The sequence below is a fragment of the Apteryx rowi genome, unplaced genomic scaffold, assembly GCF_003343035.1.
Source record: "Apteryx rowi isolate R43461 unplaced genomic scaffold, aptRow1 scaffold_30, whole genome shotgun sequence".
In the NCBI taxonomy this organism is placed as follows: domain Eukaryota; kingdom Metazoa; phylum Chordata; class Aves; order Apterygiformes; family Apterygidae; genus Apteryx; species Apteryx rowi.
Genome location: NW_020449419.1, coordinates 691303 through 711879, shown reverse-complemented (window position 1 = coordinate 711879; position 20577 = coordinate 691303). Strand labels below are relative to the sequence as shown.

Sequence of the window (20577 nt, the reverse complement as noted above, 5' to 3'; positions counted from 1 at the left end):
TTCCTCAAATTTAGGGTGACAGGAGCCTATCCTGATTAACATACATTTATCTACATGGACCCAACTGTCTGACTTAGATGAGTCATTGGTCCGTTTTAAGGGCTTCATCATCTTTAACTTGCTTTAAAGTTTCACAAGTTTCTGGTTTGTGTGTTAAGATAGAAGTGTGTCTTTTCTCTTGTAAGTATTGTAAGGAAAAGAACGCTTACAAATGGATATTTGGCTTCAGCATGTGACAACCATTTTATAAACAGGCAGCAAATAAAAGGAACTGAGACTTATTGGAACTGAGAATTGGTCAGTTAACTAGTTTTTGACTAGGGAGCGTAGAAGCTTTCCCAGTGAGATCAGTTGCAAACTTTACATCCTTGGGTTTGGCAGAAGAATGGTGATCGGCCCATTTTCACTTTCATCCCCTGCCCTATCCACCTTGTACACGTACAGATGCTTTTACAGGGCTTTAAAAACATCTCTGACAAGGAAGCAGGGATTATGTACAGTGTTTCTYGGCTTCCACTCAGACTTGCCAAGCAATGCAAGACCTCTGAGTCCGGTTCTGTCGCTTAAGGATCGAAAGGTGAATGAAAACAGCCAGGGATTGGATTTGAGGTGCAGGCGACAAGTTTCTTAACCATCTGCCAGTCTTTCCTTAATTGTCACGTATCAGGTGCTGGGATGGTTCCAGTTAAGCTTGACAGAAGGTGTTACCTGTACATATGGGCTATTTAGTAGTGTCAAGTCATCACCGTGTGTCGTATGCTTTTATTTAAGGGCTCTCCATTAGAGTATTTTTAAGAGTCTTTTCTCATCTCTCCATTTTCTGTTTGATTACTAATTCTTAGGAAGTTGTCATCTGTAGCTGTGTAATATTGCAGTCCCATGTACTTCTTGGGACAGTATTCTTCTTAAGCACAGTACAGGCTTAATAAGAATAGAAACCCATGCAAATTGTTCTAACTCCTCACCAGATGAAGCCATCTCTCTGGAATTTGTGGGATTATGTTTCTCTTAAACAAAGATACATGAAATAAGCATCTTTGCTTATAATAATAAGAGAGCGCATTGGAAAGTACTCTGTATAGCAGACCTGAGAGCACCTCACAGCAGTGAATGATTTAAAMTATCCCCAAATCCCTAGATGAAATTTCAAAACAATGTCGCATTGTAGATGGCTCAGCTGCAGTGACATTGAACAACCACGGCCTGGGATTTTCTCAGTCATCCTAAATGAARTGAGTAAAGCAAGCAGATGTTCATAGATGGGAAACTTCCAGGGATTATCCAAAGAGTTGTCTTTGGCAAGTCATGAAGTGGCATCTTCCCTTTGGAGTCAACACACAAGGAATGCCTTGGCATGTTCGTCTTGGCAGGAGACTGTGGTGCTGAATGGACAACCTGAAGATCTCTTAGAAAGATTAAGGTTAAAAAGAACATTAGATGGGGCTTAATCTTTGGTCTGCAGCAGCCTAAATTTCGCTGAAGGTCAGCAGGATCGCATTTAGCTGCTGCCTCCTGGAAGCCACAATAAAGTGCTTTAGTTTTAAAAAATTACTGATCAACAACTACCAAAATTCTGCGTCTGAGCAGGCCCAAAGAAGCTGACATATCAGTGGCATCCAAAATACCTGTGCTTGTGTCATACAGAACTAAACTAACACCGAGAGCTCTGTTTTGAAGAGCTTTGTGAAGATCACATGCCATGACCAGAAAATCCCCCATTAGATTTGTTGCTGTGGTGCAGAAGACCTTTAAGATTTCTCAAAGCAGAAGCCACCAATAAAAGCTTTGTATAAACAATCCCCTACTTTAACAGCTAAGATCACTGCTTTTCTTTGGTTGCTCTTGGTGGGCCCAGCCCTAGGATTGTGGATCTATAGGTTGGAGCAAATTGTGCAGAGGGGTTGGAAACCAGAAGACTGCTTCAAGACTAAAACCAGCGCTGGAATGGAAAGCTGTAGGAGACRAGACGGACCTATGCAATTCCCTTGATTGATGGGGGAACCAGGAGCATCCTGCACCCTTAAAAATGTGAGCGCTGTGAGGGATATATATATATATATACTGGTGGGAGCAGGGAAAAGAGCAGACTGGAGATCGAAGGCAACGAGGGAACTTTGTCCTCTGTAACRCTGTCAACTGGAACGTGTCAGCTTTTGCCAGGAAACTTAAGATGAACTAACCAAGACTGTGTATTGAAAGTGCTCAGGAAATATTTGTTAAAGCTCTTGCAGAGTCTGCGTGGTCTTAGTCCACTCCACTTCCATGCCTTTAAGAAAATGGCACTTTGCTTTTGATAGTTTATGGGAAATTATCTGCTCAGGCAACCAAAATATTTTAACGTTTCCGTACCTTTTGTTACCTGGCTTTCTGTTTCCCATGTGCCCCAGCCAGAGGCATGTTCCTAAGCAGGAACACATATGAGCCCTGTCAGAGTTGGAAACCGCTGTGTAAAGTGGCCGAGGCAGGCGTTTTCGGTATGAACGATAACCACAGGCAGAGCATTGCCAAGCACTGCCCTTCCCTGGCTCCTCAGGAGGTTTTTTCTCACTGGAAGCGACCGGGAGGGACTTCGGTGAGACGAGAAGGACGTACTTTATCTGGACGTGGCCAACRTGAGCATCCGGCTCCGGCGATGCTGCCCTGCATGACAGTGGCGAAGTTTCCACAGGGCTGCGTTTTGTTTAAGGATGTAATTTATCACTTACTTGAGTCCTTTGAAGTTTATTAAGCATAAAAACTGAACTTTGCAGAGCAGGGGAGAGCTCAACCCCAGGCTTTGTTAGAATAACAATCGTTTGGGGGAATGACAGATTTAAACGGAGCTCCGTACGTGGGAGAGCACGACTTTGCTAATTGCCGAGGAGTTCTGGTCCGCTGCAGAGGCAGAACTGGATAAAGCTGGGCAAATGTCTGTGTAAATACTGTTATCCCAAACTGCCCAGAGGAGAGGGACGCCAGTAACGATCGAGTGGTTTCAGAGGCGCAGCGCCCAGGTCGGCTGTGTGCGCCGTTGCTCCCCTCGCCCCCGAGGCTGCCAGAAGCTCCAGTTAATACAAAGCCGCTTGCCGCGGTCCAGAGGGCATCGGCGATTTTGGGGAGCCATCAGGAGGCATGGGCCGTCTGGCCATGCCTCTGCCCTCCCAGGGCTCCTCCGCAGTGGGGGCTCAGGCCAGCTCTTTTTGGACCTTTCGGGTTGGAGAAAGAGCCTCCATTTATATTCCCAGGAGATGACGTTCATCAGGACTTCAGATCTTTAACCCCTTCTGAAATAACAAACGGTAGCAGTGTGGGTTGCACGGTGGAGAAGTGGCTTAAGAACCTAAACAAAACTGACTTAAAATGAGCCTTTTCATCGGATGAGTTTGATCTGCTATTTAAATCATTCGTCTGTGCAGAATTTATCCCTCAATTGTGGCATCTCGCACCTCTGGTCTTTGGGTTGGCCGCAGAAGACAGAATAAAATTAGTGAATGCAGTCAGTCCATTTTGCTTTAAATGGGGTTTAAGATAAAATGCTTCCTTTTTGCAAATATCTATAGGTGCAAACTATCTAGAGATACCAGTAGTGAGTGGGAGGTGCTGATGATTTCTAAGAACTGGGCAAACAATGAACTTGAAGGAATTGTAACATTATCAAATAATGGGTCTCCAGCCATCCTTTTGCCTTTAGAGAATAATTTCAGCAAAGGAAGGACTTTCCTTTTATGTAGAGCTGAAAAAAGCACCTCTTAGCCTGTAATATTTAATGACAGTAGCCAGCTCCTCTTCTTTAGATTAAAATTACAGACCTCAGATTGCAAGCTGTAATATTTGTTTTCTTCTGATTGCTGCCTTTAGCTCCTCAGTAAACGCCATTGACTGCTCTGTGGGGAACTCTGGAGAAGCCTCCAGGGCTGAATATATTAAAATCCACATCATTCCACAGAAAATGATAAAATTCTCCCCAAATTGCCCTAGCCTTCCCCCCACAATTTTCCACTGGCCCTCTTTATGAGCTGCAGGCAGAGGAGGGTGATCTGTTGTGCTTGTCCTATTCCTGTTTTTCTTCCTGTTTTAAATACAGTGGAATATATAAAATAATGAAGTGGTATTCAGAAACAATTCTTTTGCCAGGTCTTCCATCTGTTATTCTGTATAATCCTAATTTCTGTACAAAAAAAAAACAGAACCATGGTATGCAACTCAATATGTTACAAGATGTTTATTTTCATCAGCGTGGTCCAATAAAGTACATAGCTTAAATATTAACATTGGAGTATGTTAAGATTTCATTAGTATTTGATCTATATATTTAACTGTCATAAATGGATAAAAATAAACAGCTTGTAACATATAGAGTTACGGACTCTGCTTTTGTGGATTTACAGAATTCTGTGGTAGATTTGGATTTTGCAGCAGATTTATTTTCTCTAATTCAGTTAAAATAACTATGTAATCATTATTTGTGCTGAGTTTGGTTCGAGCTTCATTTTCATAATTCACGGTGGGATTTGTCTGCATAACTTCTGATGGTTAATGACCCTATATTGATTGAGCTTCTCTTTTGTGAGGCTATATCGCTTGTGACTTGATAATGAATCAGGCAGATCACTCCATTTTAGAGAGGAATAAAATAGACATGGTGTTAACTTAAAAAAAAAAACAAAAAGACACCCAAAGCTCTGTGCACGCCGTATATTCTGTAGGGGCTTTTATAGTGCTGGTAGTACATGCTGTTCTGAAAGTGTCACACATGCATTTGTTGTTGTGAACTCAAATGCTGTAGAATCTGTAAAGATGCAAGATTAAATTTTCCATTGCCATTTTTACAGATAACAGCCCGTCGACAATGGAAACATATTTATGATGAATTAGGTGGTAACCCTGGAAGCACAAGTGCTGCTACATGTACTCGCAGACATTATGAAAGGTAAGATAACAAATCTGAAATGCTTGTTTAATAATGAAAAAATTAATTTGGAGAGCCTTCAAAGCATTTTATAAAGAATTAGCGAACGGGAGAGGGAGAGGCTTCTTAAAGACATGGTACATATTCCCCCACCAGTTTAGTCAGGTAATCCRTTGTAATTTAAGCCGCAGTGTATGTCTCCAGTGACAAAATAAATAAAATGAGCATCTGATTTTTCTTTGGTTTGTATCTTTATTTTTACAACAGCTTCCCTGGTAAGGAGGCAGCAAAGCTGAGCAAAACGTACCCCAGGAAAAACAAGGAAGGGCAGCTCATTGATGCAAGCACTTGTCTTCCGTCGTTTTTTTAAGGAAGGCCAATTAAGCAAATTGGGGTTGCGATCAAAATAGGGGGGCGGCCCGTGACGCCGGATGCAATGTGCGCCGCGGGTCCCACCGGCCGTCGCGCTGCCGCTCTGCCCCGCACCGCCCGCCGGGGCTCCTGGTGCCTGATTCTCCCCAGGCAGATAATAATTTCCAGGGCTTGCGAAGCCAGCATGCGTTGGATAAAATGCTGGAGCTGGAATGTTGGTTTGGTTTGGTTTGGTTTGGTTTGGTTTGTAGAAACGATTTTTTTTTCCTTTTTTTTAAAGAAGCAAATGTTAATGAAAGCTCTGCCCTTTCAGGCTTGGATAAGGAAAGTCCAGTCTCCTGTCCCTGGGCAGAAGCAAGTTGCTTTGCTGGGGGCAGGAAGAGGTTTGTGCCTGCCTGTGCACAGCGCTGCGCAGCGGAGCTGGGAGCAGTGGGCGTTTTCGACCTTTTTTTGGTGCCATACACACTGCCCTCGCCCGTGGCGGGCGGCTGATCGCCTTCGCTTACAGGAGGCGTCTCCGTGGGCCAGGCTGAGGAAATAAGGTCACTTAGGTTATGCTTAAGATGGGTCTAATACACGCCAAAGAGCCCAAATTTGAATTCTTGGTTTCCAAAGTCCGTTGCATGGTTCTGGTTTAGGCCTGATACAAGGCAGAGCCTCTCTTCCGAGGCTTTGCGGCAGGCTGTCCGAAGGTGGCATTTGGAGAAAAAAAAAACTACAGGATTTTTAGGTTAGCCCTGAGCTAACCAAAAATATGCTTTACCCAATCTGGCCTGAAAAAACCAAACACGTGTATGAAAACCCCCAGTGACCGGTCCAGTCTTTGGATTTCTAGTGCTAGACACTATTTTTTTCCACCACAGGAAAACCGTATTGAGTCTCAAACTTGGAAGAAAAGTAAATGAAATTGTCATGCTTTGTCTCAGCCGGTATTTCTAACTCCAGCACCTGTAAATGTAATGTTCATTTATAGCCAGAGCGCTCAGCTGACATTTAATCTAACGCGGGAGCTGCGGCGCGGGGGTAGACATTCCTGACCGAGGATACACATACATTTTCTGACGTGAAGGTGAGCCGTAAAGCTAARCTGGAAATTGAATTAAGCTGGGAAGGAAATGCTGAATAAACCACATGGCTTTTCCTTCCTGAATCCCGGTGGCCTTTCCGGGCAGCGCCCCGACTCCGCCGAGGCTGCTGCCGCCCGCGCAGCCTTGCCCTTCGCCTCCGCGCCCGGAGCTCGCGGGAACCCGCCTGGCGTTGAGCGGCTTCGCCCCGAAACCGCGGAGAGGCGACGAGCTGCTCGCGCTGGCCTCAAAACACCGGGGCGGCTCGGACGGCCGCGGCCTTGCCGTGCGCTGGGCTGGGCTGCTGGGGGGGGGAGGCGGAAGTCCTTTTTTTGCTTCGTTTCTCTGCAAAAAGAAAGATTTTTTTTAATGCGTTATCAACCGATTCATTTTTCATGGCGTACGGGCTCGTGTTTCCAGTAACTGTTTTCATTTTGAAACAAGGCAAGGTTGCCAGTGTTTCGGCAAGTGTTATTTGTACATTAGTTAGACAACTTTTGTTTTATTAATGAGGGTAATAATGAAAGTGCAGGTTGCTGAGTAGAAGCAATGGGTGTTTTTATTTAAAGCATAGCAGGAATCGTATAATGCCGATGAATGCGTTATTGTCACTGCAGGCACGGCTGGTCTGAACCTGCCGCTGATTGGGTTATTCCAAATAGGCCCGAGCACTTCATAAAAATGTCTTTGTCAGCCTAGTTTTCCCTCCAAACCTATTCATCTCTGTCAGTTTTTAATATTAGTACCAGGCTCTTGGCTATAGTCCATTAGTACTGTACTTAATTGCTCGTGTTACAGATGATTACCAATATAAAAGGCATTAATGTTTTCCCATCGCGGGGCTGTTGCTCAGTGCGTGGCTGAGGCTGCGCCGGGCTGCGGCGTCGCCGGTGTTTTGGGCGTCGCTTTGCTCCGCCGACCCGTTTGCCTTGCGCGGCCGCAGGAAGCCGCCGGCGTGCCTAACCGGCCTCGTTGGGGGCTTTTCGTAGGTATTACCCCTCCCCTCCAAAAAAACCACCCCAAAAACCCAACCGGGGGGTTCATGAGGTGTAAAAAGTTCCAAACAACAAGAAAATGGGCCGTTACCTGGTGGGGCCTTTTTGTGCCTCCAGGCCAAACCCTGCCGGGGCCAAGCCCCGGCGCGACGGGGGCTCGGTGCCCTCTGCGACGCAGGCGGCTCGCCGGGACAGCGCTCCCCAGGGCCGCGACCGCCCGGGAGCAGACRGGTGAGATGCGGCCCCTTGGTTGGGACGGGTGCTGCAGGGTCCAGCACGGAGCGTGTGGATGCAGAACCACAGTGGGTTTTATCCTGCCCGTCACCGTGGCCTCTGAGCACCTGCAGGATGCGCTGCACATCCGTCCCTTTGCAGGACCCAAAACCGAGAGGCACGGTGCCTTGTACGGTTCAGAGCCCGTTCTGCCTCCCCCCCCCCATCTAAATTGCTCACATAAATATTATATATTATCAGAAACACAAGGCAGGTCAAAATAAGTCCCTTGCATGGTTTCCCTTTAACAACCGTGAAGTCTCTCTGCCCTGAGGATATTGTGGAGTAATTCAATATGCAGAAGGGTCCCGCATTCCTTACAAATGCCGCTTGGTTTCCTTACAGCATTTTGATAACTTTGGTAAAGTGCAAGCATTTTGGTAGAGTTTTGTAGGCAACAGCAGCCAGTCTTTCAGAGGGAAGAAAATATAAGCGCTTATTATAACATCTACATGATGTTACTTATGGTTGTCTTTTAATACATGTTGTAATTAATAGAAGGTTTTGGTTTACAGTGTTAAGTGTGAAAACATCCTCAGGCAAAAATTAATCAGGTGTTATGTCATGCTGTAAACTACAGCTCGCTCTTTGTTTGACCCAAAAAAACCTTGCCAAGCAGCAGTTTTTCTTGTCACACTAACTTGCTTGTTTTATTTTTGTCCGCACCCCACTTTCCTGCCCCCCTCCCACTGCAGCCAGTCAAAGGCTCTGACAAAAGTTTGCGACTTGCAAATTGTGTCAATAGTTTTCCATCAAGCATAAATTTAAGCCTGAAGATGGATGAGGTGTCTTAGTCCTCTTTTTCTTTTCCTGTTTTTTTTTTTTTTGATAAATAACAAGAGGTTTCTACTTATGATTTTCTGTCCTCAGGGCTTTATCATTAAGATTAAATAACTGTACTCTCAAGCATACCACTGAACAAACATCTTTTCAATTATGTGAGTAACAGATGCTTTAACAAAGGAACTATTGAAAATTCAGAAAGCTTCCCCCCTCCCCAAAATTTAAAAAGTATCAGATGACAGAGGAATGTAATTGTTTACCATTAAAACAGATCCTTAACTGTCCATTCGAAACATCTGAGAAGGCGCTGGGCTTTTTTTCCACAATTTCTTCAGGATTGGCTTTGCAGCTGTGGAGATTTTCGGGCCCGCGCTGGGGTTGGCGGGGATGGTTGGGGGGCGGCTGGGCGTGCTCTTCCCGCGCCCGACAGCGGATGATCCATGCCCTTTCCCGGGCGGCTGTGCCGGGCCCGACGGCAGCAGGGCTCGCTGCGGTAGCGCCGGCGTGCGCGGGGCGTCGCGCTGCGGGAGCATGCCGCTCCGTTTCCCCAGCAGACCTCGTGCTCCCCTTCCAGAAAAGGGGCCCGGACCTCGGCGTTTGGGCTGATCCTCTCCCCTCGGCTCGGCCGGGACTTCGCCCTGGTGCCCACGGGGGCCAATCCCGTGCTCCTGTCCGTCCCCGCTGTTGAAGGCGACTCGTTTCCCGTGCTCGTGGTGGCAGCATCACGCCGGGATTTGTCCCTTTTGGAGAGCTTCAGGGTGAAAAAGACAAGACCTCTCTTGGGATCAGAGCTGGGACCTTCAAGTGGCTGCATGCTTGGCCGCAGAGTTTTGGGGGAAGAGGAGCAGGTTTCTGTGTCGGCCGTTCTCGTGATTTCCGTGAGCACCTGATCCTTGCGTAATCTCACCGATGCCTTGGCCCCGAGATGTCCATCAGTGACGAGTTCCCCGGGTGGCCTGGGCACCGTGGACATCTGATGGGCCAGGGTTAGATCTCTTCCCATCCCCACTGCAGTCAGCGTCCCTCACCACCTTGCCGGGAGCGGAAATGGGGCGGCATCGCCCCCGTAACGGGATTTGGTGTTTTAAGCCCTTCCAGAGTGGTGCTCGTGGCTGGGAGGCTCCCTCGCGCCCTGGTGCGCGCTGGGCTGGCGGAAAGCAAAGTGATGCCAGCGGGGTGACGTGCAGGAATAAGTTTATCCTGCCAGAAGGAAAACCCCAAAATAAACACCCGTACAAACAATATAAAAAAAAAATATCACGGGGGGTTGTGCTGAACCACCTTCTTCCCCAGTTCTCCCGGGATCGGGCACTGCGTTCGGGGCATATGGCTGCTCCCTGGCCCGGGCGCCCCGCAACATCCACACGCGGTGGGGAGATCTGGAGAGGAACATGGCAGCCTGAGCGTTTCATTTCCTTCCTCTTTCTGGGCTGCTCAGATCCTTTGCGTTATTGTGACTGCTTTTTTTATTGTGTCTATAAATAGATGTGCTCTCATGTGTCCTGCGATGCAAAGTTGGGCCAAAAAAGTCGTTCATTCTGCATAATCAATACATGAAAATGTAGTGGTTACTGGCTTAGATTAGATCTTGTATTGTTATTTCTGTGGCCGGGAAAAAATGTTGACTAATAAAGATTAAGGGCTTTTTTGTTCTTTTTATGAAATGCTAATGATGAAGACATGTTTGATATACTGTGAAATACATTTCTCTAATGTGAAGTTTCTGCTTTTTGTTGGGAAAGAGATTCAGTCCCTGGAGGATTTTAGAATTTGTAAATATAAAATTATCTGCTTCAGTGTTTTTTAAAAAAAGGTTGGCAGAAAGCCAGATTACTTACATTACTGTAATAGATTTGCTGACCTCTGACATCTGCTGCAGAGAAGTACATTGAATTTTTCATAATATCAGATGAGGCAGATCTAAAAACTCAGTACACTCTGCACCATTATTTAATTCAGGACTTAGTAAAGCACAATCTTTTTTAGAGTAGCAGTTTATACGTGATTAAACTTAATATTGCCGATTGTAATAAATCAGGATTAGTATAGTACTGATTTGTTAATCTAACTTGTATTGATTTTAAGTTGTCTTTATTTGAAAAAAAAAAAGGCTCGCTTTTCACAGTGACTGAATTTAATAAGAAGCTCTGTGATAGCAAAGACTCCCCTACTGTTTCTGCTCTTGGCTGGAAAATGTTATTCTTGTATTATTCCAGGAAAAAAAAAAAAAAAACTCATGCTGCTAAAAATCTGCTGCCYGTGGAAAGATTTTTTAATACACTGGTGCTTACATATTCTATTTATGTTAATTGAATTATAAATAATACATTTTATTAATCTTAATATTGGAATCTTGATCGTGATAAAGACCCTTTTATTTGGTTTTCTCCCAGCCTTTGCGAGTAAATATTCCTTAGACCACAGAATATCCCCCCCGCTTCTCTTTTTTCCTGAACGCTTTGGTGATTCCCCCGGCTGGGAAACACAGCCGAGAAGGGGGCCGCCGCTCCCGAGGCGGAAGAGCGCGGAGGGGTTCGGCTGCCGGTTGTTGGGGCGCCGCCGTCGCCTCTCCTCGCGCAGAGACGGATTGAACCTTGCCTGGGCCGCGGATGTTTGCCGCAGGCCCCGCGTGCCGCCGGAGCGCCGGGACGGGAGCGAAGCGCCTTCTCCGCGACGCCTGGGCGCCGTCGCCCCGACACGGGCGCCAGCCGGGAGCGGGGAGGCCGCGCGCCCCGTCGGCTCCGTGACCCCTCCGTGGCCGCCTCCGCCCTCTTTCGCCTGAAAACCCCCAAAACGGGCTTGGCGGCCGCYGGGAGGCCCCCGTGTAAAACCAAGGTGTGCGTGGTGGGAAGTCAAGGCACCCGTGGCRCAAGCGGCGCCGGCGTCTTGCTCCGGTTTTGCCTCCGTCGTGCCTCTTCCCGGCGGGAGGACGGTCCGGTTCCCGGGGCGCCTGCTGCCGGGATGCGCCGAGCGCCCTGGTTTTTATCCCCCCCCACCCCCCCGCGGGTGACGCGTTCCCATGGCAACAAAACAAAAGTCATCGCCGCCAAGCGGGTTTTTATTAACCGCGGCTCCGGCTCCGCGGCCCCRCGCGAAACCTGGCCTCCGCCGGCAAAGCCCCGAGCTGCGCTTTGCGCGGGGAGGCGGTCGCGGCTCGCACGAATATCGGCGCTCGGCGGCTGAAATTTAGCAGCCCTCAAGTATGAACAAGACTTTTTTTTTCCCCCCCCCCTTATTCTGCTTAGTTATGCTTTTTATTATATACACATTAACTGTAATATTACAGTGGGAAGCAGGTATTTGGCAACTGCGTATTATTTTGCTAAGTTTGCATAGAGGGAGCAGTTTCCAGTTTTAGCAGCTGTAACATGTTTAAACTCAGTTTGTAATGGGATCTGAAGATGAATATTCCCTGTGGGCTCTGCTTAGCTTCATTACTGGAGCCCTGCCAAATTCAGGGCTAGAAAGTATTATTCACGCCTCTTTGCACATACCATGTCAGAGCATGCTCAGTTAATGAATTTTGTTTCTAATATAGCATAAATTAGGTTTATATTTTAACATAATTTATGATGCATTTTATTAAAATGTAAAATATTATGATCACGAGCAATCTAATTTCTGCTCTCTTAAGCCCAAACTGTGTTTGAACATCTAAGTATGTAAATCAAAATTGCATGCTTAGAAACTGATTCTAGGATAACAAACGAATATCTGAACCAAAGAGATTTCTGCCTTGGAGTCTTAGATTAAAGATAATTAAGGATTCCTGGTATTTGAACAGATTTATGTTGTTTATAAGCAAAGTACATTTTCTTCATAGAGTCAACTTGTCTTTTTTTTTTTAACAAATTATGTTTGCTGTATTAAAGTTCATATTTTTAAAGTCTGAGCCTTGTATTAATCCCACAGTGAGTCATTAATCATACCAAATGCATTATAAAAACTTTAATCACTGAAGTTGAAACTGAGATTGTAATGCAATCCATCCCTTTTAATTACATCAGTTATTTTTCCTTTCAGATCAAGAATTGCAAACGGGAAACAGATAGATAGATTAAAACTCAAACTGTTTGATGCTTTGGCGGGTGGCGGGGGGACGTTTTTTGCTTGTTTGTTCTTTTTTTAGAGCGGTTCCGCACACTTTGTGGAGGGAAGTTCCCCGGTTAAAATTTCCTTCGTTTTTTAACTCTCTTCCTCTCTCGTTTGCCGCCCCGTCCTTCCCGTCTCCGTCCCGGACGGACGGCTCCAGCTCTCTGCTGGGGAAGGAAGGGCGCGTTGGCAGAGGCGGGGGCCCGGGGACCCTGCCGCGCTCGTCCGCTGCCAAGGGCCCCCTTGTCGCGTGCCACTACACCCTGCGCTTAGGGAAACCAGCCTGGAAATCAGTGTGCTTTTAAGAATAGGCAGGAAAAAATAAAAAAAAAAAAGTAATTTTTTTTAATCGGCCTAAAACAGGGTGGCTCGTATCCTCAGCTGGTACAAATCGATGTAGACACATGCATTGCTGATGCCTGATTTACACCAATTGCAGCTCCACTGAATTTACACCACGTGATAATCTTGCCAAATAAGTTGATTTATCATAGTTGGATTTGTAGATGTAGAGGTTACAGGGTTGCTTTTATGCTGCGGAAGGAAATAGATTTATTAAGTAAACGGCTCGTAGTAGATACATTTTGTTCTTTGCTAGAATGGCAAAACCTGATCAATTATTTGTTCCTTAATCCCCTAGATTAATCCTGCCGTATGAAAGATTTATTAAAGGAGAGGAAGATAAGCCACTGCCTCCAGTGAAACCTCGAAAACAGGATAACAGTTCCCAGGAGGGTGAAGTGAAAACAAAAGTGTCTGGAACAAAACGCATCAAAAATGAAAACCAAAAGAACAAGAAGGAAAAAGATAATGCACAGAAACCCCAGGATGCATCTGAGGTTGGTTGCTTTCCTGCTTTTTAACTTTTCAATTAAAAATGTACGGCTTTAATCACCTGAAATCCGATGATAAAATGCATAGTTTAAACTGGCAAATTCGGAGCGGTCGGCCCGCGCCTTTGCGGAGCAGCGGAGATCCAGTTGTTGTGGTGCCGGCAGCGTTGTGATTTTGCCGGGCTGCAGCCAGCCACCAGTTAGCTCCATGTTGCGTGGAAGCGATGGCAGAAAACCAAGCCCTGGATGTAACCAGGATCACATCTCCTCATTGTATTATACAGCAGTCACCGCTAAAAGATCGGCAGCTGCCAAAAGGAAACCACACAAGCACCACAGTTATTTCCTAATCTAAGTATAGGGTGCGGGAACCTCTAATACTGCTGATAATACTGTGGTGGCTGTTGGATACAGCTGATTTTTGCAATGGCAGCCTCTGGATCAGCCCTTCCATGCTCGCAGAGGTATGCACGCGCCTGTCAAACGCCAGGGCTTTTATCACCTTATGCGCACTCCCTCTTTGGGCTGAAAGGTCAGTTTTTCGGGAAACTGGCCTTGCTGGCCCCCCCTGCTCCCTCGCTGGTGCCACAGGCGGTTTCCTGCTGGGACAGGTCCCTCTCCTGCCACCTGGTTCCCATGCGGGGCCTCGTTCAGTGCCGTCCCAGGACCGGCCCCGTGCAACAGATTTTGTGTTCACAGCCAATGATAAGATAGAGGAGTAAAATTCATGTTTGTCTGCAAATCAGGGGTTTGCTAAGTGATATAAAATCAGCAGGGATTTTGCTCCGGTGCGTCTTAGGCACTTTTTTTGGCGAATCCTACACACTCTCTCCTGTGCCCCACTTGCACTGGGGTGTGAATGAGTCCCCGAAGCTCCTCACACACAGCCCCGTGCACAAGATGTTGCTTTTCCCCTCTCAGCCTGCCAGATCACAGCAGCCTTCAAGGCGTTGCAGTGAAAGTAAGTATTTAAAGAATGCTGAAAGCCATGTGACGTGCCCGGCAGACTCGGGCTGCTCCCTTGACTTCCTTGCTGTCTGGCAGGTACGTAAGTCCTGCCTGTTTCTAAACCAGTTTGGAAATTGTTATTGACTCAGCTAACAACAATCCTCCTCCTCGCTGTTTAAAAAAATCACAGAGCCAGGAAACAGGGTTGCGTCTGAGACTTTGCCTACTCAGTTTCAAGAACAGAAAAATCTGATTTTCACATGCCGCTACCTCCTTAAGTCGTGCTTACAGTGGCAAGTCTCACCTCCTGTCCGAACCAGAAATTGTGTTTTTAATTGCCTTGATCAACAGCACCTTTAACGTCCAATGTAAGAGCACTTCACAGAGAGGGGAGGGTTTTTTTGTTTTCTCTCGCACTATAATTTTAAAGTAGGGAACCCTGTTGGGGGGAGAACCCCTCTGCTTCTGATTAAAAATACGTGGAGAGGAGAGTGCGCACAAACCTACTTAAGTCACTGGAAGGTTGCAACACAAATTGCCCACAGCAAGGAAATGCGAAGTTAAGGCTTGTGCTCCATTCCTCTGTCATTCCTTTGTGCCTGGTTATTTATTGTGGGGCCTTGGATCAGCAAGATACGTTACATGCTATCGGGCCTGCCACAGCTCGGCACAGCATAACAAGTCAGCAACGGAGCGTCAGCCTTAACTTTGAATTTCCTCGCTTTTGTTGTTCCCTATCTCAAACTTCCTGCTGCTTAAACTGCAGTTATTTTTGTGTGTGATTTGCAGGAAGAGTTCCTAAGCTGTGCTTATCGGAAATGTAAGGAGCCTGGAAGAGACAATAAAAATGTACAATCATAGCAGTTTCCTATTGTGGGATGGTACCTTTTACAGCAGAATTAATCTGTCCCCTGACTGGGATGAAGGGCAGTGTCCTGCCCCTGTGTGATCAGGGTGGGAAATTGAGGACATCAGCCTGGTGGGGGTCACTGTACGGGTAGGTGGGTGCGTGGAGCCCGGGCGGCGAAGGGGCCCGCGGGGCTGGACACGAGCTCACCGGTGCCATGCCATGGGATGGGCTCCGTGTCCAGGCTGTGGCCTTTCCGGTGGCCAGGACAACGGAGACGCCTGGTCCCATCCTGTTGCGAAATCCAAGCCTGCCTGGAGCAGGGCAGAAGGTCGCGTGTCCCTCACACCCGGCACACTTGTTGGCAGCGGGTCCCCGTGCCAGATTGTATCATAGGCGTCTTGCTTGGGTGCATCCTCATCCAGGGACAGTGGTGGCAGCTGCTGCTCATGGGGAACCTCCATAGCTACGTCTATAGATGTAGAGGCATGGCCACCACCAAGCCACCATGTGGCCTAGGAGCTGGCTGTATCTGCTATCTGTAAAAGCGGGGTCGAGCTGCAAGGGCGCAGTCCTCTCCATTGCATGTTCGTCTCATGCACAGTGACAAGTACGCAAGGAGAGAATATAACTTTAATTTATTAGGGTTGCATTTGCTTTTGTGCTCTTCACTGTTTTCCTGCCATTGCAATGACATAGTCAATGTAACGAGATACCAGGCAAAATGCTATTAGCCTTAGACTGCACATTTCCTCACAATAGCTAAAACTTCAATCAAAATGTTGCTTAACAGAGACAAAGAGCAGAATATACAGTTATTAAATATGATTTCTCCTTCTTTTTTTCCTCCTTGCTTTGCTCATCTGTCTGGTATTTTCCTGTAATTTTATAAGCTCAAGAGACGGGTGATAGTACTTTGTAAAGGACCTAATGATGGTATTTGGACTGAAAAAGGCAGCTATTAGTTTAAAAAGAAAAAGTTACAATGACTAACAGACACTGTATCTAATAGGCCAACCAAACACACAGGCATATTTAAAAGCAGCTGTGAAGAAATAAGTCTCTAGGATGGTTAGATTTGTTAGGACCTTTTCCTGTCCCTCACTCCAGTCGATGATAGACCATAAAGCAGCATTTAGATAATAACTTTCTTGATGCATCTTATCTTTACAACTAAGAAAGAAAGAAAACAATAATAATAAAGGGCTCACACAATGCTGCTGTTTTATGACTGTCTTCGACCACGACATGTCAGAGGAGAATGACAGCGGTTCTGAAAAGGGCTGTCAGTCAGCTGGATTGCAGATGGGACGCTCTAATGACCTTTGCGGGTCGCAGTTCAGCCGGCTACATAATGGGATGAATAGTGCGAATTGTGTGCACAAGCTTTATTAATGGGGGAACAGAAAGAGCTGCAGCCCCATTGATGATAACGGATAAAAGCTATGTTTGTAATAGCATGCACACACACTTACTGAATGTTGACAACTTCATTTTAATCTGTTAATAAAAAAAATGTGTGTCCCAGTTAAGCTGTGGCAGTGATTTGCTGTCTGCAATAGGGATTCCCACTATTCCGTTTCTATCATTTTCACACTTTAATGCAGAACCGGGTGTGAATGATCTCTTCTGTGATCACTGAATTTTAAGATAGCCAAGTTGGAGGCACTATATTTTTGGCATTATGTAAGAAAAAACATTAGGATTGGTTTGTAATTTTTATTGGTGAAGTTGGCTAGTGAGAGAAATTTCTTTAGCCTTATTGATTATGTTATGAAATCTGCTCTTCTGCATTGGCCTAATTAATTTTAAAGACTATGAGCTCAGCATTCAGCGATCTGGTCAAGCCACCAGTGCCTCTAGTCAGGTTACAAACATGCTGTTTTGAAATGCCTTATTACGACACCAGCAGGGATGGTATAATTCTTAATATTTCCAGGAGGTACATTTCTTTGTTTGACTCTGATACCTGGTATTAGAGCTTTCACATTCCAACAAGGTGATTGACAAGTACATCTCTAAAAGTAGCAAACAGTGTACTGTGTATGATTTTTATGAACAGTCTGCCAACACGCACAGCATTCTTATTACTGTCTATTGAATCATTTTATTAGGTTTCATCAGAACAAGAGAAGGATCAAGAATCAGCAGATCAGAAAAACTTCCCCGAATATCCTACAGCGGGAGAGACAAAACAACCCATGCAAGACCCCCCATCTCTTTCACCAGAGGCAGCTCGGCCGCTACCTCTGGAAAAGACAGACTTGACAGAAAACAGCTCAAACAGTGAGAAGGCCAAGGAGGAAGTCCAGCACTCATCCTCTTTCTCAAGTATATCGATGCCCTCAGAGGAGGAGACCATGCTGGATGCCACCATCACCAAGCGCTTGCACCCCTCAGTAGATGCCCTGGAAGACACAAAGACAGAACAAAGGTTACACAAAGCTTTTACTGACAGCTTAGAAAGTGAACCTCCAGAAATGCCCTTCACAGCTTTCCCGGTCCAGCTGCCCACTCAAAGCGACATGGAAGATGACAAATTGCCAGAGATGGCCGACTACATCGCAAACTGCACAGTCAAAGTGGATCAGCTGGGAAACGAAGATATCCACAACGCACTCAAGCAAACACCCAAAGTGCTGGTGGTCCAGAACTTCGACATGTTCAAGGAGAAGGAGCTGCCCGGTTCCATGAATGACGACTCCACTTTCGGTTACACGCCGCTCCTCTACTCAAAGGGTAATCCAGGCATCATGTCACCACTAGCAAAGAAAAAACTGCTGTCACAAGTCAGTGGGGCCACCTTGTCTTGTAGCTATCCATACGGTTCTCCTCCACCTTTGATTAGCAAAAAGAAACTAAACAGCAGAGATGAACTGTCCTCAAGCATATTACAAGGTCCCCACGCCCTTAATTCGGATCCTGTAGCAATTAATAGGCCATCAGTCATACAACACGTACAGAGTTTTAAAACCAAGGAAGAAAGGAAATCGATTAATGATGTTTTTAAGCATGATGCGCTAAGTAAATCGGATCATCATCGCTGTGATTTTTCAAAACATCACCTCAGTTCTCTTGCCGAGTCATACGTACCGAAGACAGATATCCAGGACTGCAAAGATAAAATGAGTGAGAAAAGGGCACTGCAGCATTCCCATGTGCCCACTTTCTTGGCAGATTTCTATTCATCACCTCATCTGCACAGCCTTTATAGGCACACAGAACACCACCTTAATAATGAACAGACATCAAAGTACCTCCCTCGGGACATGTTCAGAGAGTCAGAAAATATTTCTACTTTTACTCAACACAAACACCAAGAAAAACTAAATTTAAATTATCACCCGTCTTTGCATCAGCAAGAAAAAAAGGCAGCAGTGGAGGCCTCCTCAGATGATCAGCCAACAGATTTGAGTCTTCCAAAGAGCATACACAAACAGACCGCAAAGGCTCCGGGCTCCAGCCTCCCCCATTCGTCCATGGCGCAGCAAGAAGGCAAAAGCATCTCCCAGTTCCCGGCTGCAAGCAGCCAGGCCGTGAGCTTAGACTGCAACCCCAAAGCTTGCCGCGTGTCCCCCATGGCCATGACGGCCCCTAAAAAACACAGCGAGCTGCTCCACAGGTCTGGGAAACAGCAGGCCCAGAGACTCGAGAATCTGAGGAAGATGGAGGGAATGGTGCATCCTATCATCGGCCGCAGGATGAGCCCTCAAACCATCGGGGCTGCCCGGCCTTTGAAACGGAGCCTGGAGGATTTGGACAAGGTCATTTCTGAAAAAAAAATCCGAGCTGTCTCTCCTCTGCACTTACCAAAGGAGACCCTGGCGAAAGAAAAGGTTCCCGATCCGGAGGGGGAAGGCAGCAAATCCGTGCACGGCCTACATTCTGGCAGCATGTTGGAAAGCCACAAATTTCCCCTTTCAACCCCTATCTTCACAGGCCTGTATCCAGGAACGCTGTGTGCAGGGCTGAACAATCGCCTCCCGCCCGGGTATTCTCATCCTTTACAGTACTTGAAAAACCAGACCGTGCTTTCCCCACTAATGCAACCTTTGGCTCTTCATTCCTTCATGGTGCAGAGACAATTCCTTACGTCCCCTGCAAATTCGCAGCAACTGTACAGACACTTAGCTGCAGCAACACCTGTAGGAAGTTCATACGGTGACCTTTTGCATAATAGCATTTATCCTTTAGCTGCTATAAACCCTCAAGCTGCGTTCCCATCTTCCCAGCTGTCCTCTGTACATCCCAGCACAAAACTGTAAATTCCTTCACTCACTCAAAAAAAAATCTGAGGAAAAAAAAATTGTTAAGTTAGTGACATTCCTTCCCCTGTGATGATGTCTTGCAGAATTAGCAATCTGTATTTTTGTTAACCAGGATGCAGTCTTACCCCGTGCAGCGGAACGCTTCCAAATTGGATCCAGACAGGACTGCTGCTTTAATTCTGGCTCCCACATCACCCCCTCTCCCCTTCTCCTGCCCCCTGCAAAAAAAAAAAAAAAAAAAATGCAATTTTGCATATGTGTTTTCTGAAAGGACTTGTATATGGTGAGAGCAAAAGTTCAAAGGGAGCCGTGGAAATGCAGGCCCAGTCCTGAGCTCATTGAAATCGGAGGTGACGGTTGCGTTTGGTTTTCATTGAGCCAAGGATCAGAGGCGTTGCGTAGTTTCAGATGAGTCAAGGACTCAGGATGAACCTGAAAAGGAGAAGAGGGCCGTGAATCCATACAATCATTGGATGTGCTTTTTGGGGTAACTTTTCGTAACTTTTAAAGATTCAATCAATGCAATGTATAGTAAAACGGCAATAGATTTTTCATTTTAACACTATTAGAACAGAAGGGTAAACACTGTTTAATTTGACTGTACATATCCACTTCGTAAACTACCAGTGTCACATTTGGTCACAATAATTTATATAGTTTTGTTTGTCCAGTATATTCTGTGCTCTTTATGTTTGGTTTTTTGGTTTTTGTTTTTTTTTTTAAATTAAACAGTATCATTTTATCTGCAACTTTTTTTAAAGACTGTGGCTGTCCTAATTTTTTTTTATGTGTTTGTAATTTTTCCAGTTTCTATATACTTTTGAGCAAGGTTTTTGTTTTGGTTTTGTGGTAACGTTTACTGTTTACAAACTGAAGCAACTGGTTCAGATTAATCTTAATGGATATAAACATACTGTAGGTAATATTATGGTGCGAGGATGCAAACAAATTTCCTTTTCCTATGGTCCGATCCTGCAAGGTGCTGAGCACCTGCTGCTCTCCTAGTGTTGTCGCGATGGCTCATACGCTGCTTTTTCCCTCCCACCGAGCTTTGCTTTCCCGTATCGTGGTCCGTGAATTTGTCAAGAGTTGTACTTACCTTACCTAGGCTGTGAAACCCTCCTGCGTACCAGAGAAACGATTTAGGAAACAAAACCTCACTGGCACAAGCTGCTGAATAACAGAGGAGTGCAGAAAACGGATTTGTGGTTTGC

At 46.0% G+C, this 20577-nt stretch overlaps 1 protein-coding gene across 1 annotated transcript in view; it reads left to right on the top strand.

Annotated features, from left to right (window-relative positions):
- ARID5B (AT-rich interaction domain 5B) overlaps positions 1-20112 on the top strand; it is a 95049-nt gene extending 74937 nt beyond the window's left edge. Inside the window, exons 6-8 of the mRNA XM_026069987.1 lie at positions 4812-4909; positions 13108-13306; positions 17210-20112. Of these exons, the coding sequence (XP_025925772.1) occupies positions 4812-4909; positions 13108-13306; positions 17210-19360 (2448 nt within the window). The 3' untranslated portion in view covers positions 19361-20112. The remainder of the gene's footprint in view (positions 1-4811; positions 4910-13107; positions 13307-17209) is intronic.
- The last annotated feature ends 465 nt before the right edge of the window (positions 20113-20577 follow it).